Genomic DNA, 18,101 nt, shown 5'->3' on the forward strand with positions numbered 1-18,101 from the left:
CAAGGGACTCTTAATACCAGTATTACTGCAAAATAGGACAAGTTCCAGTAACAATGATGGAGCTGGAGGGCGATCATGCACTCTTATCTCCAAAGGAGACCACAAAGACCAAATAATACTGAGATCTGGTGAGTGCAGTGGTGAGGGACGATGTGACAATTTGTCCTTGTGCTCACAAAACCAGCCCTGGACAAAGCAAGAACTCCAACCGAATTACTTTCTTCCATTGCTCCATAGTGCAGGTTTTATGGCTTCAGTGCCACATTTCCCTTGTATGGGCAACTGTATTACTAATGAGTAGTTTGGGAATTCCAGCTTGCATTGAAATTCCCTGCTTGTGGAGCTCCATTTGTATTGTTTTGGTGCTGACAGGATTCATAAGTGCAGTATTCAGTTCTACAGTGCCTTTTCCACCTATCATCCTCATATTTTTGGTAAAAATCCTTGTCGACGACCATCCGTCATGATCATTCAGCACATACTTTTGTTCACATTGTGACTTAGTGGATAATGTATTTCTGCTCTCCATGTATGTTCTATAAATCTTTGACATGGTGCCTCCCGATACACCAAGCCCTTTGGTTCCCTTGGTTATGGAAGCACCCACGATACGAGCACAAACGATTTGCCCATATTCGAATTCACTTAGCCCCAACATTATGCATTCGCAAATACACAGAACAATGTTCCGACCATAACTGACACTTGCACTGTACCGAGGACACTGCACATGTGCTGTTCACGATCAAATACAACATCACAACCTGTAGGCTCAGCAAGCATCTGCATTTATGGTCAAGCATGCATTTCCAGTGATGTTTGATATTTTTGTCCAACACTTGTAATTCACAGCTTTGATCCACCCTCTATAAGCAGTGGTATTTCTGAAGTACTGTAGGAGCACTCACAATGCCAACAGGATATCCATTATGCTGACCTAACACAAAAGGCTTACTGATTGTCATAAAATGCTTTCATTCTGCATGTAAGAGTAATTGCAGATAAGCATCAGCTCAATCTAGAACTTACTGCTTATAATTCTGTCAGTAGCCTGGGCTTCAGCAGTGCTGATGTTGGGAGTAGGATTAAGGCTATCCGTGATCTGAAGGCTGACCGATCCATCGTCATTCTTCCGGCAGACAAGGGTTCCACGACCGTGGTACTTGATCGTCGGGAGTATGTGGCTGAGGGACTGCGTCAGCTTTCAGACAACACCACATACAAAGTTTGCCAAGGTAATCCCATTCCCGATGTCCAGGCGGAGCTTCAAGGAATCCTCAGAACCTTAGGCCCCCTGCAAAACCTTTCACCTGACTCCATCAACCTCCTGACCCCACCAACACCCCGCACCCCTACCTCCTACCTTCTTCCTAAAATTCACAAACCCAATCATCCCGGCCGCCCCATTGTAGCTGGTTACCAAGCCCCCACAGAACGTATCTCTGCCTACGTAGATCAACACCTTCAACCTGTTACATGCAGTCTCCCATCCTTCATCAAAGACACCAACCACTTTCTCGAACGCTCCCTACCCAATCTGTTACCCCCGCAAACCATCCTTGTAACCATTGATACCACTTCCTTATACACAAATATTCCGCACGTCCAGGGCCTCGCTGCGATGGAGCATTTCCTTTCACGCCGATCACCTGCCACCCTACCTAAAACCTCTTTCCTCATTACCTTAGCCAGCTTCATCCTGACCCACAACTTCTTCACTTTTGAAGGCCAGACATACCAACAATTAAAGGGAACAGCCATGGGTACCAGGATGGCCCCCTCGTACGCCAACCTATTCATGGGTCGCCTAGAGGAAGCCTTCTTGGTTACCCAGGCCTGCCAACCCAAAGTTTGGTACAGATTTATTGATGACATCTTCATGATCCGGTCTCACAGTGAAGAAGAACTCCAGAATTTCCTCTCCAACCTCAACTCCTTTGGTTCCATCAGATTCACCTGGTCCTACTCCAAATCCTACGCCACTTTCCTTGACGTTGACCTCCATCTGTCAAATTTCCAGCTTCACACGTCTGTCCACATCAAACCCACCAACAAGCAACAGTACCTGCATTATGACAGCTGCCACCCATTCCACATCAAACGGTCCCTTCCCTACAGCCTAGGTCTTCGTGGCAAACGAATCTGCTCCAGTCCGGAATCCCTGAACCATTACACCAACAACCTGAAAACAGCTTTCGCATCCCGTAACTACCCTCCCGACCTGGTACAGAAGCAAAACCAGAGCCACTTCCTCATCCCCTCAAACCCAGAACCTCCCACAGAAGAACCACAAAAGTGCCCCACTTGTGACAGGATACTTTCCGGGACTGGACCAGACTCTGAATGTGGCTCTCCAGCAGGGATACGACTTCCTCAAATCCTTCCCTGAAATGAGATCCAACCTTCATGAAATCCTCCCCACTCCACCAAGAGTGTCTTTCCACCGTCCACCTAACTTTCGTAACCTGTTAGTTCATCCCTATGAAATCCCCAAACCACCTTCCCTGCCCTCTGGCTTCTATCCTTGTAACCACCCCCGGTGTAAAACCTGTCCCATGCACCCTCCCACCACCACCTACTCCAGTCCTGTAACCCGGAAGGTGTACACGATCAAAGGCAGAGCCACGTGTGAAATCACCCACGTGATTTACTAACCGACCTGCCTACACTGTGATGCATTCTATGTGGGAATGACCAACAACAAACTGTCCATTCGCATGAATGGACACAGGCAGACAGTGTTTGTTGGTAATGAGGATCACCCTGTGGCTAAACATGCCTTGGTGCATGGCCAGCACATCTTGGCGCAGTGTTACACCATCCGGGTTATCTGGATACTTCCCACCAACACCAACCTATCCGAACTCCGGAGATGGGAACTTGCTCTTCAATATATCCTCTCTTCCCGTTACCCATCAGGCCTCAATCTCCGCTAATTTCAAGTTGCCGCCACTCATACCTCACCTGTCATTCAACAACATCTTTGCCTCTGCACTTCCGCCTCGTCTGACATCTCTGCCCAAACTCTTTATCTTTAAATATGTCTGCTTGTGTGTGGATGGATATGTGCGTGTGTGCGAGTGTATACCCGTCCTTTTTTTCCCCCTAAGGTAAGTCTTTCCGCTCCCGGGATTGGAATGACTCCTTACCCTCTCCCTTAAAACCCACATCCTTTCGTCTTTCCCTCTCCTTCCCTCTTTCCTGATGAGGCAACAGTTTGTTGCGAAAGCTTGAATTTTGTGTGTATGTTTGTGTTTGTTTGTGTGTCTATCGACCTGCCAGCGCTTTCGTTTGGTAAGTCACATCATTTTTGTTTTTAGATATATTTTTCCCACGTGGAATGTTTCCCTCTATTATATTAATACTTCAAAGTTTTGTTTACAACCCTGATTAGATTCAAAGAATTTGTTACTTAAAGCAAACAAATCAGTAGATAGAACACTATTCAGTTTGATGTTAACTGAATCTTGTATTTGAAAACTATAACCAGTAAATGTGTCTTGACCAGAAAGTTATACTTTTAAAAGCAGTACAAAAAAAATTATTGGTTATGAACATGTTTGTTGGAAATGTTGATTGTTACTCAGCCTTTTAAAGCTATAGGCTGATTTCTTATATGTTACCACTCAACATTTCCAAAGCCAATAAGCCAGTCTGCCATGCCATCAGGTTTCATTGTTAATCACCTTGAAAATCCATGGCCCCCTCCGAGTTGATGACTAATGAGAAAATCAGTCTGAGTCGACTTTAAGTATTGGCTGATCAATCTGGTATGATGGTGTGCGATGGGTTGCAATGCCCCACGTGAATGTCTTTGACTGACGGCAGCCACATGTCAGTGCCCTACAAGCACGTGGCTCACCCACAGGTTCGGCATGACGTGCAATGTGTGAGACAGCATGAATACATTTAGCAAACATTGTTGGTGGAAGTTGCAGAATATGACTGAGGCTTCCTCGCCAGATAACACAAGTGACTGACCACTTTGCTGCAGCCATGTGGATGTCACACACATGTAGTCACTTGCACATAGGCTGCAAACTTTGTACCTGAGTATGATGAATACAGATTAGAAGTTATTATTTTTTATTCATGAACAACACACAAAAATATTTATTCTAAATATTATTCATTTAAACGAATAAAAATATTTATTTGTCATCTGTGAATAATAAACGTTACAAATAATAGATAAATATGAAATCCAGTGACATTTATTGCTCCAATTCTTTATCATTTATTAAACAAATGTACTTTTTGTTGCTTTTAAATTAGTTTTCAAGAAAACTTTTTTTGCTCAAAATATCTCATCAGAAAGTTTATTTAATTTGTTACGCTTTCCCATTGCAACACATTAAAGAAGATATGCTCTACACAGCTAAAGAGCATACCGACACATATCATCTTCTGAAATCATCTTGATTTTAGGATAATTATGCAAGATTTTGTCTTCTACAAAAATTTAGAATTCATCAATTCTGCTGTAGTTTTTTTGGAAATAATTCTTCGTTACACCACATTACCTTAAACTTTCAAATCATGTTCAAAATAAAATCTTCTTTTTACAACATAACAAGATTTAAAACTGGGGATCCGATTTCTTCAACTTTTCTGTGGCTACCATATGTCTGTAGTATGTTGTAAGCCTCCTTAGGTAATGAACAGCAACACAGGTGAACACTTTTTTTAAATTTTTTATTGTGGGTAAGACAGTGCTGCAGTAAATGCAGTTCATGTATAAAAGCAGAAAACCTCTTCAAATTGCCCCTTGACACTTTCTCGATAAAAAAAAGTTGACAGTGTGATGTAATATTATGAACTCTTTTGTGTACTCAAACCCAGTGTGTCTTACGGAATTTTGCAATCTCAAATCACTCTGTAACTGCACGCACACACACACACACACACACACACACACACACACACACACACCACATCACATCACATCTCCAAACTATTCCATCTCCTAATGGATAGATTATTGTGAGTTAATCCTAGAACATTTTTGAATGACTTTAAATGATCAGCAGCTTTCCATAAACGTTTTACGAGACTTTAGTTTAAAAGTCACCATGTTTGTCGTTAGCTACCACCGAATTCTTGCTCAATTCACTCATTTTGTAACCCTATAAACACATGCAAACTGCATAACTATATCAAGCAGACATCCATATCCATTAGTGCTAGCAATTTAAGGAAGGTGTTAAAGATGAAGAGTGCCGCATTCTCATCATTGGCTAATTACGTAGAGTACTTCTGCCTGTTTTCAGGGGGAAGGTGAGAAGTACTGGCAGATGCAAGGACATTTGAATGGGAGCCACATCGGAAGTGTAAATGCTAAGACTGTCCGCCTATAAGTATTCTTATGATTCATTTATTACACTGTAAATTGAGTAAAGTTGCAGCCAGAGATTGCCTTGGACACTGCAGTGCTTTTTTTCAAATAATTCTCACTTCTCCCTCATCACTATACCTCTCATTTCTGTTCTCATTGTGGTCATTAAAGTTAATATTATCAACTGTAATGAGTCCTATTAGTTCATTTGCTCAATTGACTTGAGAGTTCTTACAGCATAGCTGAATTGAAATTTTTTGTTAATTGTAGACAATTACAATCAGTTTTCATGTCCATCAACATAAATCTGTATTATTTGCTCTGTCCAAAATATGTCTGTGTCAATGCAGTTTTAGCTGGAGACAATGCAAGCATTATTTCATCAGCTTTTATTCACACAAATTTAGGCCTTCACAGCTAACTCAATGACCTTCAACAACATTCAGTGTTCCATCACTACTTTACATTTAGTTATACATCGTACTCTGTAAGTGTGGTAATACTTAATGAATCTCAGCTATACAGCATTCACTTTCTCCATGGAAATCAATAGCTAAAGAGAAATTATAATCATATATCTTGCCAATGCTTGCTGATCCCATTAGTGGCACTACTTTGAGACAAAATTGTGTAGAGTTCATTTCCCAGCAGTCAGTGAGTAAGTGCTGATGATACCGAGTGTGGAAACAGCCAGTTGCATGCTTCTGCGTGCCAAGTGAGTGATGGGCAGTGAGCACGACTCGTGCAGATTCACCAAGCACATGCAATGCTCTACCACATACAAGTTTGTTAGACATAAAACAAATATTATTATACCGTTGGCAATTCCACTGGTAACCATTGCAAAAATTTGTTTTTCGTACAATTTAGAAACTAGAATTATGATAATTGCCATTATTATGACTACTACTATTAGAATTTCTATTGTCACATCACATTTTTTATTGAGGTGATATTTGAGTATTAATTTCTTAATCAGTTTATGGGCACCATTGTCTGTTAGTAAAGCAGGATTTATATGACTGGTTTACTATCTTCTAACACTAGCTGTAACTTAATGTAGCAGCTACTACATGCATCTGCGTCTTGAAATGAGTGGACAACATGTTACATAACACAGTGATGGACAATTTGTAAGTTTTTAAGAGCGGTTTTAATTTGTGAACCAGTTGATGTTGTCACTACTAGCAGGGAATAAAAATATTGTCTGAACCCAAGTATCATAGATATTAGTACTGTGGCAAAACAACTGGAACTGTTGGAATTTATACTCAAAAATTTCCTTGAATCATCAAATGTCAAAAATGTAGATGCTGCCAGTGCTGCTGTAGCTACCAACGGTAGTAAGGTTGCTTGTATGCACTCCAGCAGCCCACTGCTGTTTCTGTAGTATCTCAGACTGTTGAAGTTGATCTTTTTGTTACATCAGCTGTAGTTGCCACAATAAAAAAAAAGAAAAACCTTCAGTATCTTCACCTGAAACTAAACTTGCCATATCACCACTGCAAACTATGCTGCATATGTCCTGACTGACATCCTCTTTGCAATATGAAATTCTGCAAGATGCTCAAGATTAAATTATCTTTCAAATTGTCCTTGTTCACTTGTATTTTTTATAAGCATATACCTGATGGTTATGAATAAAGTGCAGCTACTCATAGAGGTCCATTGTAGGCTGTAAAAAAAAAAAAAAAAAAAAAAAAAAGCTCAAATTTTGGCCACCAGGTGCAAATCCAGCACTGTACAGCATCTCGTCAATGTCTCTAGTGCTCGTGTTGAACAAACTGTGTGTGGCAGTTAATAATAAAATCAATATTATGACAGTCTCACTTGTTGGACCTTTTCTGCCCACATCCCATTCCTAATCCATTACACATGGAAACATTTCTTGCATTCACAGTGTCAGATTTGGACCAGATGGTGAGAATTGAAACTAATTTTTTCCAGCATAAATTGGTTCTACATTAACGCATTAGGGTAATTACACCCCACACCAGGCCCCTGTGAGTGGCTGTACTTTCATTATAACCATCCCGAATTTTTTGATATGGTAGTTTTACTGAAAATGAGTCTGCTGCTCATTCAATGCTGTAACAGTCAAAATATTTTACCATTTATCTCCAAATTCTGGGCTATCAGTGTCTTTCTCACTTTAAATCAGAGACTTTTTCTTAATCTATAGAATTTTGTATCCCTAACCACTAAAGTGACTGTGGTAATGAAAGCTGTCACAGAATGTATAAAAAATTTTAGAATAAAGGAAACAACTCGCCAAGCAGAAGTAACTTAAACTGTATCAAAGTTATCAATATCTGAACTGAATATGGCAGCAATCTACATAAGCACCTCACCTATTTGTACATAATGAAGCTTTTCTACTGTGTAGCTCCTATGACAACACCAGCATATATTGTGGTCCCCAGTCTCTTCATTTCTAAATAACTACTGCAACTTGCTTACTGCATTCATCCCTTTGTCTCCCTCTATCTCCCCCCCCCCCCCCCTCACTACTCAACTACTACTTTCCTTTCATGTCCTATGAATCGTAACTGCAGTATGATTTCTGTTCAAGCTATATACGGCCTTTTACTTCCTGTATTTTGTGCCTGCTGCCTTCAGAATTTCATTGAGCTTATTCTAGTCAGAACTGTTAAAAGCTTTCTCTAAATCTACAAACATTATAAACATAGGATTGCCTTTCATTATTCTATCTTCTAGAATAAGTCATAGGGTCAGTATTACCTTGCATGTTCCTACATTCCTCTGGAACATTAATTGATCTTCCCCATGGTTGAAGACTTCTACCAGTTTTTCCATTCTTCTGTAAGTATTTCATCTTAATATTTTCCAACTGTGACTTATTGAAGTGATAGCTTAATAATATTCACAATCAACACCCTTGGAACTGGAATTTTATTACTTTCTTCATGAAGTCTGAAGGTATTTTACCTGTGTCTCATATCTTGCATATGAGGTGGAATAGTTTTTTATGGCTGGCTCTCCCAGGGATATTGATAATTCTGAGCGAGTGTCATCTACTCAAGTTGTAAACGTCACAGTTATTGTCACGAGGGTGTATATTACTACTGTCAGTATGCCAAGAACAACAGCGATCTGCAACTTTTGCATTGCAACCACCTAAAGTAATGGTAAAGTATGGCTACTAAAATGTCTTGTCTTATCTTTATCTAAAAGAATGAAGTATATAAGGAGTTCTGTGCATCCTGTACAGATACTCCATTGTGAATGTACTACCAGTTATCGCCTAGTTTATGACTCTTCAATGGCAGAAGAACTGCACTTGAGGCCAAGGTAGTATGTTCATCATACTTCAACAAAATTGAAATCTCAGTGAGGACAAGTATTGTAATCATCATGGTGTGGCTGACAGGATGGTAGTGAATGATTACTAGTCACTAGATCATGACTCGGTAAGTTGGAAACAGTTTTTGAAACATATGCATAAAATGCAGTTGACACTAATGTGGATGTTTAATTAATTGCACTCAGCAGTACCCACATCATTCTTATGAAATAAGATGAAAATAAGCTCCACATTGTACATTAGCAACATCGACATGTTTAACAAGGCTTACATATGTATCAGGTAAATTGTTATATTTTGCTTGAAGTTCATGAAAACCATTTTTGATGTTAAGATCCAGCTTTTCAATGGTTTCATGAAAACTGGAATTGGTTAGACAATATTTTGTTTACAAATAAATTCAACTGAAACAAAATATATGCAATTAAATATTATTCTTGTGACCTGCAAACATTTGTTGTATCTAATGAATGTGGTTGTAACAGTACTTGGTGAACAGATCAGGAAGGTATGAATATGAACAACAAATATAAAGTCTCAAATGTAGTACTGGGAATATAAAGAGAAAGATATGGAAGAACAACATGAAACACGTTAAGCTCTATATCCTGTTCATAATGTATAAAAACTGAAAACAAATGAGGCCAAACAAGAACTGGAGTTATCATAAATAGAATACGAAGAAGCTTCAGAGTATGGGCACAAATTGGAAACATGAAACATAAAAATGAATGTTGACACTATTTGAGACAGAAGATGAGCATCTGCTCATAATTAGCTAAAACAGCAGCAACTGTAGTACAGCTGATGGTCATACAAATAATAAAGAAGACATAACACACTTGTTTTTAGAAACTGGTGATTGGTGTCACTACAATACTCTTCCTATGCACACTCCTAATGCAACTTACTAATCCTGTAACTGACAAAACCTATTTCAGCAAAGACAAATGGGCCACGTTATATACTAACTGGCATTATGGTCTGCTATTTGTGTCTGGGGACTCTCCACATAAGAATTTACGCTACATTACCTTACTGTAATTGGCCCTAAAGTTGACTATTTCATTTTTAATGACTTTTTGCCACCCTCCTCCTGCTCCACTTTTTCAAAATTTGACTCTCTTAAATGATACATTCTTATAACTTCAGTTTTTCAAATCTAATACATTGCCAATGTTTTATTGTTTATATCTCTTTGATTCTACTCTCATGTCTCTCCCTTGATCAAGTGTCCCAAACGATTTTGTGCCTGCATGGTCTCATTTCCTCCAGTCCATCTTTCTTTTTTGTTGGGGAGAAGAACCATTGTTTTAAACAGAAGCATCTGTATTAGTTTTAATTGTATGTGTCTACATCTGCTGCCACTTAATAAGCAGAAGTTTTTTCTCTAATTGTTTGCATTGTTATTTATTGCCATGCTATTTTAGTGTATATATAATGAAACATCCTGCCTTTCACCTGAAGAGATGTAGGGAAGTCACAAAAATCTAAGTCAGGATGGCTACGAGGACTTCCTGACTTCCCAAATGTGAATCCATTGTTATAATGTATTTCTTGATTTTCTTCACATCTCTGACATTTCTCCATCATGCTGCAAATTAGAGAGAGAGAGAGAGAGAGAGAGAGAAAGAGAGAGAGAGAGAATGTGTGTCTCAAGTTTGAGAATGATTGTTTGGTTCATTGGAAAGAAATGAGTGGTAAATAAAGTGACTTCTAACTGTAAAATATATGTGCATTTTATACTCACAATAAGTTAAAGCAGTGACTACTGTGTTAACTCTCAAAATATGCAAAATAAAGTCACATTATAAATGTTGTACTAGCATGTAGACTTCATTCATTATCGTCACCTACTTCCAAATTTGTATTTAAATGTCGGGTTCCTTCTTTCATCATATAACGCTTTGTGGGGAACTATCATTTTTATTTGAATTATTCTCCACATTGACAATAATTCCAGTTACTAACATAATAAGTTTTGTTAGTTCTGTTTGTAATTAATTGATACTGGTATTGCAGGTACCAGGCAGAGGATAGAGATCTTGAAGCACAAATGCTTGCTAAAGGGCTTCGGCTGACACCTTTGAGAAAAGAGTCACATGTATGACTCTCCCAGCATAAGACTATGTTTTGATCAAATGCATCCAGTAATGCTCTGCAGTGCCAAAACCGCATGTAGAGATTATTTGTTTGCATGTGAACAACATTCTTGCATTTCATTTAAATGTTATGACCAAAGTTTTCTTATTGATACTTGGTTTAAATTAATGATGAAATGGCTGAAACTATTTGTTGCCACCTTCATGTATTTTATTATTGTAAATATGTCCATAAAAAGTATTTATTTTAGTTGGAGTTCATTTCAGTTAAGTTGTGAATGGAAAGTATTTGTCACTATTGATTTTGAGTAATGTACTGGAGTCCCGCTATCTTATCTGTAGTAAAATAAAAAAATAGAACCAGAGCAGTGAATTCTGACTGACACATTGTGATATTTGAAGTAAGATTTATAATGACTAACTATGAGCTTTAAATTGCAGCTATTCTTGACAAACATTGTTGGTAGCTTTAAATTATTTTTAATTATTGTGCTCTGTCCATCACATCTTTAGTATTTGTAAATGGATACATATAAAATATATTTTCTATAATTGCAAGTTATATTTTTATCTTCAGTTTTGTGAATAGGCGAGCTCAATACATACCGTAATTTTAATTTATACGAAGGTCTAATAGCAAAATGCTTGAGCTACAACAGGAAATATTTCCTTTGGAGTATTTTTAATAGAATTTGGCATATGTATTTTTTAAAACATTTTGTGTATGTATGGTCATGAATGGAACTGCCACTTCACTTTTCTGAAGTAACCAAGCAAGAGATTACATGTGAATGTATCATATGTCTGAATTGTTTAGATTTTTTATTTGTCACATTGAGCAAATACAGTTTATAAAGCAATGTCAATTCATTTGGAATAAGGTGTAAAAATTACTAAAAAGACATTTTTGATGCAGAGCCTAATGTTGTATTTATATGTAAATAAAAGATATTGTTTGTATTTCGTAAGTGCAATTTGATACATATGTAACAAATAAAAATGTTGTTTAGATAGAAATACTCTTTGTATACATTTTTCAAATTATTAAAAACTTTTAACAAAGACTAGTTCATTTATGTTAGCTTTTTGTTAAGTCTGTTCAGAAGGATCATCCTAAGATGGAAGGATCATCCTAAGATGGAACAAGTAGTTGAGTGCAAGGAAAGGTTAGGGGATTCCTGAGAGAAGCACAGAAAGAAAGAAAAAAGATGGGAATGTCTGGGGAAGAAACCAAAGACAGAGAAATAGTTAAAGTTTTCATGGTGAGTAGTGTTCTTTAAGAAAAGTTTACGAGAGAAACTACATAGCAACCATCTGGCCATTATAAGTGGTCAACAATCCAAAATGCAGCATTTGAGACTCATATTCACAAAATACAGCTACAGCAAGGGAGAAATTGTGAATTAATCAGATGCTGCAAAAGACAGATGCTTCACAAATCGGTGGAAGAGGCCAAGCCAGCAGCAGAGATTTGGACTAAAACCAATGTTTCACCCCTTCTCTGAGATCCAAGATAGGCTACATACCATTAAAGATAGTGTAAGTCTTAGTGTGATGCGTATAATATCCCCTGCAAATGTAGCAGCACCTGCATACAACAAATGATTTGCCCTGGAACTGAGCACTGACCAACAACAGCTTATGTACTCAATGCTTAATCTCTGTGGTATCATTAATTTAATTTTTACCAAAATTAAGGACAATATGGGGGTCACTCCCTTGAGAACATTATTACATTTCACATACTCTTTATTTCCTTAGCAGAATAGTTAAAACTGTACTACAAAACTTCATTTTTTTTTTCAACCATTTCGGTTGGAATTTTACTGTAGATTTTGTATGGGCTGTGTTCAGAAAAGTTATTTAAAAATCTAGCTTCAATATGTAATTCTTATTTCCTTTTACAGGATACTTTAATGTGTGTAATATTCCATGAAATATTAACTAGTTCTTTGAATAGCACTTTGTAAATTACTTTTAGAATCCTTTCCTATATAGCTTTTGCAGTATACAACCTAACAGAATCCACTGTGAAGCAGAAAGGATTACATTTTATAGCAGTCTATTTTCTTCTGTCACTTTTTAGTTGGTTTTGGCATCATTGGTATCACTGTATGACATGCTATGTACACTTCCTGAGGAATTTGATAGTGGAGCATGAACTTTATCATGAAACACATGTCCATATTTTCCCTGTGTGTGTGTGTGAGGGGGGGGGGGGGGGGGAAGGGGGGGGGCAGTGTAAAAGAATTTCTATCTCTCGGAAGTTGACTGCTGATACATCAGGATGTAAGATGTTAGAATGTAGATAAGTCTGGTTCCACCAAAAGCAAGTCAGATGGAGGACGTCTGCCACATATTATGGGCAGGAACAGCAACAGCACACAGCTTTCCAAGGATGCTACAAGAAAAACTTGTGATCAAACTGGAGAACGATGACTGGTCAAAAATAAGTACACATATAGGTTGGTATAGAGTCCTTCCATCAGCACTGGGAGCACAGTATGTGAACTCCTACTTCTCTGTTCTGGCCTGAGCAGAAAGGTTAAAAGATTCCAGTTCGCAAAAAACAGTGCAAAAGAAAACAATAGAAGGGAGACTATTTCAAAGTTTTCAGCAAAAATTAAACATTTTTGTCCACTCCTCATGACATTGTGAGTTTGCTCTTATTGCAGCCTTATAACTAATGGAGAAAGGATAAAAGGAAAAATTTAACTGTGCTACATTAGAGTACAATGTAAAATTTGAAAAGTTCAGTATAAAAAAGAAACTATATCAATAATCGATTTTATGTCTGATATAACTGATAAAGAGGGGGGGGGGGGGGGGGGGAGAGAGAGAGAGACCCTACTACTTAACACTGTAATAGCCAGAATATCCTCCTCTATTTACTCACACATTCAAATTTATACTACAAGATAACCAGTGGCAATGTACAATAAATGAAGTATGTCTCGGAGGCAAAAATAAGACATACATAGAAATTCCTTCTTCAGCAATTTGACATTGCTGGGAGGCTCAAAAGTGCAGGGACAAGTCTCCAATTTGACCAATCTTATAGACTTATAATTTGGAATGTTAAAAAACATATTGGGTATTGTGGGCCTTACAACAAAATAAAGGTTTTTTTTTTAATTAAAAAGGTTTTTCTGTGGTTCACAAACAAATTAATCTGCTAATATATCAAAAGTATGAGATAGTAAAAAAACAGTTGGTTAAAAAAACCTTTCAACCTGGTCTCAACTGAACCAGACACAACACATTAAACTTGTAAGCTGAGACGTGAGACAGTTCTAAATACTTCTTCATAAAGTTTTAACAGAAATCTTTTACTGCCAATTTCTTTCCTTTATTAAGTGTTCTGCTAAATTGTAAACCAACTTTTGAAACTCAGTCTTAGCTAGTGGCGTTAACCTGGAATCTAAATCTCTCGTGCACTAAAAGCGTTTCCACATAATTTTCTTCAAATGTTGATCTGCAAAAGCCCATGTGAGGTGTTGCCGATATCTGCTGATAACCTACAATGATTTTAATCTCCTTTGCAATGTAGTTCCAGGAACAATAAAATGATCAGGAGCAGTACTTTTGGTCATTTCCCCTTCCAAACCACATTCTTCATTGCAGTCTCTGACAAGAACTCAAGTGACCTTAACTACATGTTGGCCCATATTATCTAGCGCTCCCCTACATGAATTCAATGCCCCTAAATGTAAATACAATATACAAACAACAGTAAACTCGCTTGAGTAAGAGCAACTGGGGAAAAGTAGGCATTATAATGCTAACCTACAAAATAATAATAATAAAAAAAATGAGAGTTACTAATTATTATCCATCTTCTTTTGCACATTACAATAATAGAAATTCTATGGAATAGGAGGAGTTGTGAAGGAGAAATGTTATCAGTTTGTTTTCAAATTTCACTTCACTGTCTGTCAGACATTTTATGTCACTGGCCAAGTGATCAAAAATTTTTGTTGCAGCATTGCTAAAGACAGCCCTTAATGTGTGTAATTGCCATTTGCATTCGGGAGTTCCATGTGAAAAGGTTTCTGATGTGTATTACGGCCACACGATGAGAATTAACAAATTTTGAATGCAGAATGGTTGATGGTGCTAGACGCAAGCAACATTCCATTTTGGAAATCATTAGGAAATTCAGTATTCTGAGATCCACAGTGTCAAGTACGTGCTAAGAATACCAAGTTTCAGGCATTACCTCTCACCATGGTCAATGCTGTGGCCGACAGCCTTCACTCAACAACCAAGAGCAGCAGCATTTGTGTAAAGTTGTCAGTGTTAAAGATAAAGCAACACAGGGTGAAATAACCACAGAAATCAATGTGGGATGTACAAAAAACTTTTCAGTTAGGCCACAGTTAGGACATTGTGGCAAAATATCATAATAATGAACTATGGCAGCAGACGACTGACATGATTCCTTTGTTAATACCACAACATTGCCTGTAGGGCCTTTCCTGGGCTCGTGGCCATAATTTTTGGACCATGGACAACTGAAAAACCATGTCCTGGTATGAAGATCCCTGATTTCAGTTGGTATGAACTGATGGTAAGGTTCGAGTGTGGCACAGACTCCATGAAGCCATGGATCCAAGTTTAAGCTAGTGGTTGCTCCATAATGGTGTGGACTGTTTTTACATAGAATGGACTGAACTGATCACTGACTGTAAATGGTTATGTCTGGCTACTTGGAGATCATTTGCAGCCATTCATGGACTTCATGTTCCCAAACAATGATGGAATTTTTGTGGATTACAATGCACCATGTCAAAACATTCATGATAATTCGAGGAATGATTTGGCCACCCAGATCGCCCAGTACAAATCTCATCAAACATTAATGGGACGTAATAAAGAGGTCAGTTTATGCACAAAATCCTGCACCAGCATCACTTACACAATTACGGACAGCTATAGAGGCAGCATGGTTCAAGCTTTCTGCATGGAAATTCCAATGATTTGTTGCGTCCATACCATGTGGAACTGCTGCACTATGCTGGGCAAAAGGAGTTCCAACATGGTATCAGAAAGTTTAATTTAATGTCCTTTGTTCACTGCCTTGTAATACATTGCACTAGCCAAAATGCAGCCCCTCTGTGAATGCTGTCCTCAAACACGGGATGAGTTGGTTGACATATGTAAGCAGATGGAAATCGCCCAGACTACTGACAAATGATTGGTAGCTGCTGCAAATCGGTGTGTTGGAAGAGCTCCCGATAGTTGTGTACCTGTGATACCTGTACCAGAGGTATCTGAAGTACTATCCTCTCCTGTGGATCCTGTCTCCTCTGCAGAAAGTACAAGGTTTGACTTTACTCATCCACTTGACTACGATTGGTGTATCAATGGTAGGTCTAAGCATCCTGTACAGGGTGGACAGGGACCAGAGAGGACTCAGGGTGTTGTACCAATCCCCCTAACCCAAAGGTTTGTGGTGCTGTCTTTCACTGAAACTGAAACTGACCGAGTGGGACTCACTTCACCTCTCATGGGGAAACCTGTTTGTCTGGTCTCAGGAGGAGACAAACACAAGAGGGTAGAGGTCTATTAATTGTCGGATGTATGGCAAATGATGGTACCCCTTAGGGAAATAGCAGTAAGGGACAGGAAAGGAAATCAGGTGAACTCAGTGTGTATGCTTGGGGGCCATTCCAGTAGCCATCGAGGGAACAGGGTGCAACCAAATGCAGATTATGGTGCACACTGGAACAAATGATACCTGTCATCTGGGCTCTGGAGACATTCATGGGTCATTCCAACAACTGGCGGACAAGGTTGAGAAGACAAGCCTTGCACATGAAGTTTCAATAAAGCTCACAATCTGCAGGATTGTCACCAGAACCAGCCATGGCCCTCTGGTTCTGAGTCGAGTGGAAGGACTGAACCAGAGACCTCAAAAGTTCTAAAACAAACTAGGCTGTGACTTCCTGGACTTGCAGCACAGGGTTGAGAACTGTAGGGTCCCCTTAAATAGGTCAGGTGTGCACTACACATCAGGGGTTGCTACTCAGTTAGCTGATTGTGTGTGGGGTGAACAGAAGTGTTTTTTAAACTAGGCAACTCTCCATTCAATCCAGATAATGATACCTTAGGAAACCAAGAAATATCAGTGAAAGATCAAAAGAAATACCTCCCACAGGTGAGAATATTAAAATCCTAATGGTAAACTGCCGAAGCATTCACAGCAAAGTGCCAGAGTTTAAAGTGCTCATGAAAATCAATGAAGCTCATATAATACTAGGTACAAAAAGCTGGTTGAAACGTGAACTTGATCACAGTGAGATCTTTGGGGAAAACTTAAGTATATAGCGATAGGATAGGTAGTGTATTGGTCACACTACACAAAAAACTAAAATCCACCAAGATAGAAATTAAAGCGGTATGTGAGATTGTTTGGGCAAGACTCAGTATCAGGGGTGGGTATAAAATGATGATTGGATCCTTCTATCATCCACCAGCCTCATCTCCTGTTGAAACAAAAAAAACTTCAGTTCACTTGTACATAAGTTCCCCGATCATACTGTAATCATTGCTGGAGACTTGAATCATCCAACAATTAATTGGGAAAATAACAGTTTTGTTAGCAGTGGGTGTGAAAGACATCCTGTGAGACATTACTAAATGCCTTCTCTGAAAATTACCTGGAACAAACCAAACAATGGAAAATCCATGATGGAATGTAACAATGTTATGAAAAGGAAAGTTGCTACTCACCATATAGTGGAGACGTTGAGTCGGCACAACAAAAAGACTGTCACAAACAAAACTTTCAGCCAGTAAGGCCTTCGTCAACAATAGACAACACACACACAAATGCAAACCACACTGCGTGTGGTTTCAGTTGCCTGAGATAGCAGTCGCGCGCGCGCGCGTGTGTGTGTGTGTGTGTGTGTGTGTGTGTGTGTATCGTCTATTGTTGAAGGCCTTACTGGCCGAAAACTTTCTTTCTAACAGGCTTTTTGTAGTGCCTATCTGTGAATCAGCATCTCTGGTATCTGATGAGTAGCAACTTTCCTTTTCATAATATTGTTAACTACATCTGCATTTACATTTATACTCCGCAAGCCACCCAACGGTGTGTGGCGGAGGGCACTTTACGTGCCACTGTCATTACCTTCCTTTTCTGTTCCAGTCACGTATGGTTCGCGGGAAGAACGACTGTCGGAAAGCCTCTGTGCGCGCTCGAATCTCTCTAATTTTACATTCGTGATCTCCTCGGGAGGTATACGTAGGGGGAAGCAATATATTCGATACCTCATCCAGAAATGCACCCTCTCGAAACCTGGACAGCAAGCTACACCACGATGCAGAGCGCCTC

General features: G+C 38.8%; 1 protein-coding gene across 2 annotated transcripts in view; it reads left to right on the top strand.

Annotated features, from left to right (window-relative positions):
* The window catches only part of LOC124613085 (F-actin-monooxygenase Mical), a 555,995-nt gene extending 544,042 nt beyond the window's left edge, over positions 1-11,953 (top strand). Inside the window, exon 33 of one of the 2 annotated variants that reach the window (XM_047141672.1) lies at positions 10,683-11,953. In XM_047141672.1, coding sequence (XP_046997628.1) covers positions 10,683-10,770 — 88 coding nt within the window. In that variant the 3' untranslated portion in view covers positions 10,771-11,953. The remainder of the gene's footprint in view (positions 1-10,682) is intronic. The other variant, XM_047141673.1, reaches the window with a different exon arrangement.
* Positions 11,954-18,101: the final 6,148 nt, after the last annotated feature.

Source organism: Schistocerca americana, chromosome 4 (genome assembly GCF_021461395.2).
Source record: "Schistocerca americana isolate TAMUIC-IGC-003095 chromosome 4, iqSchAmer2.1, whole genome shotgun sequence".
In the NCBI taxonomy this organism is placed as follows: domain Eukaryota; kingdom Metazoa; phylum Arthropoda; class Insecta; order Orthoptera; family Acrididae; genus Schistocerca; species Schistocerca americana.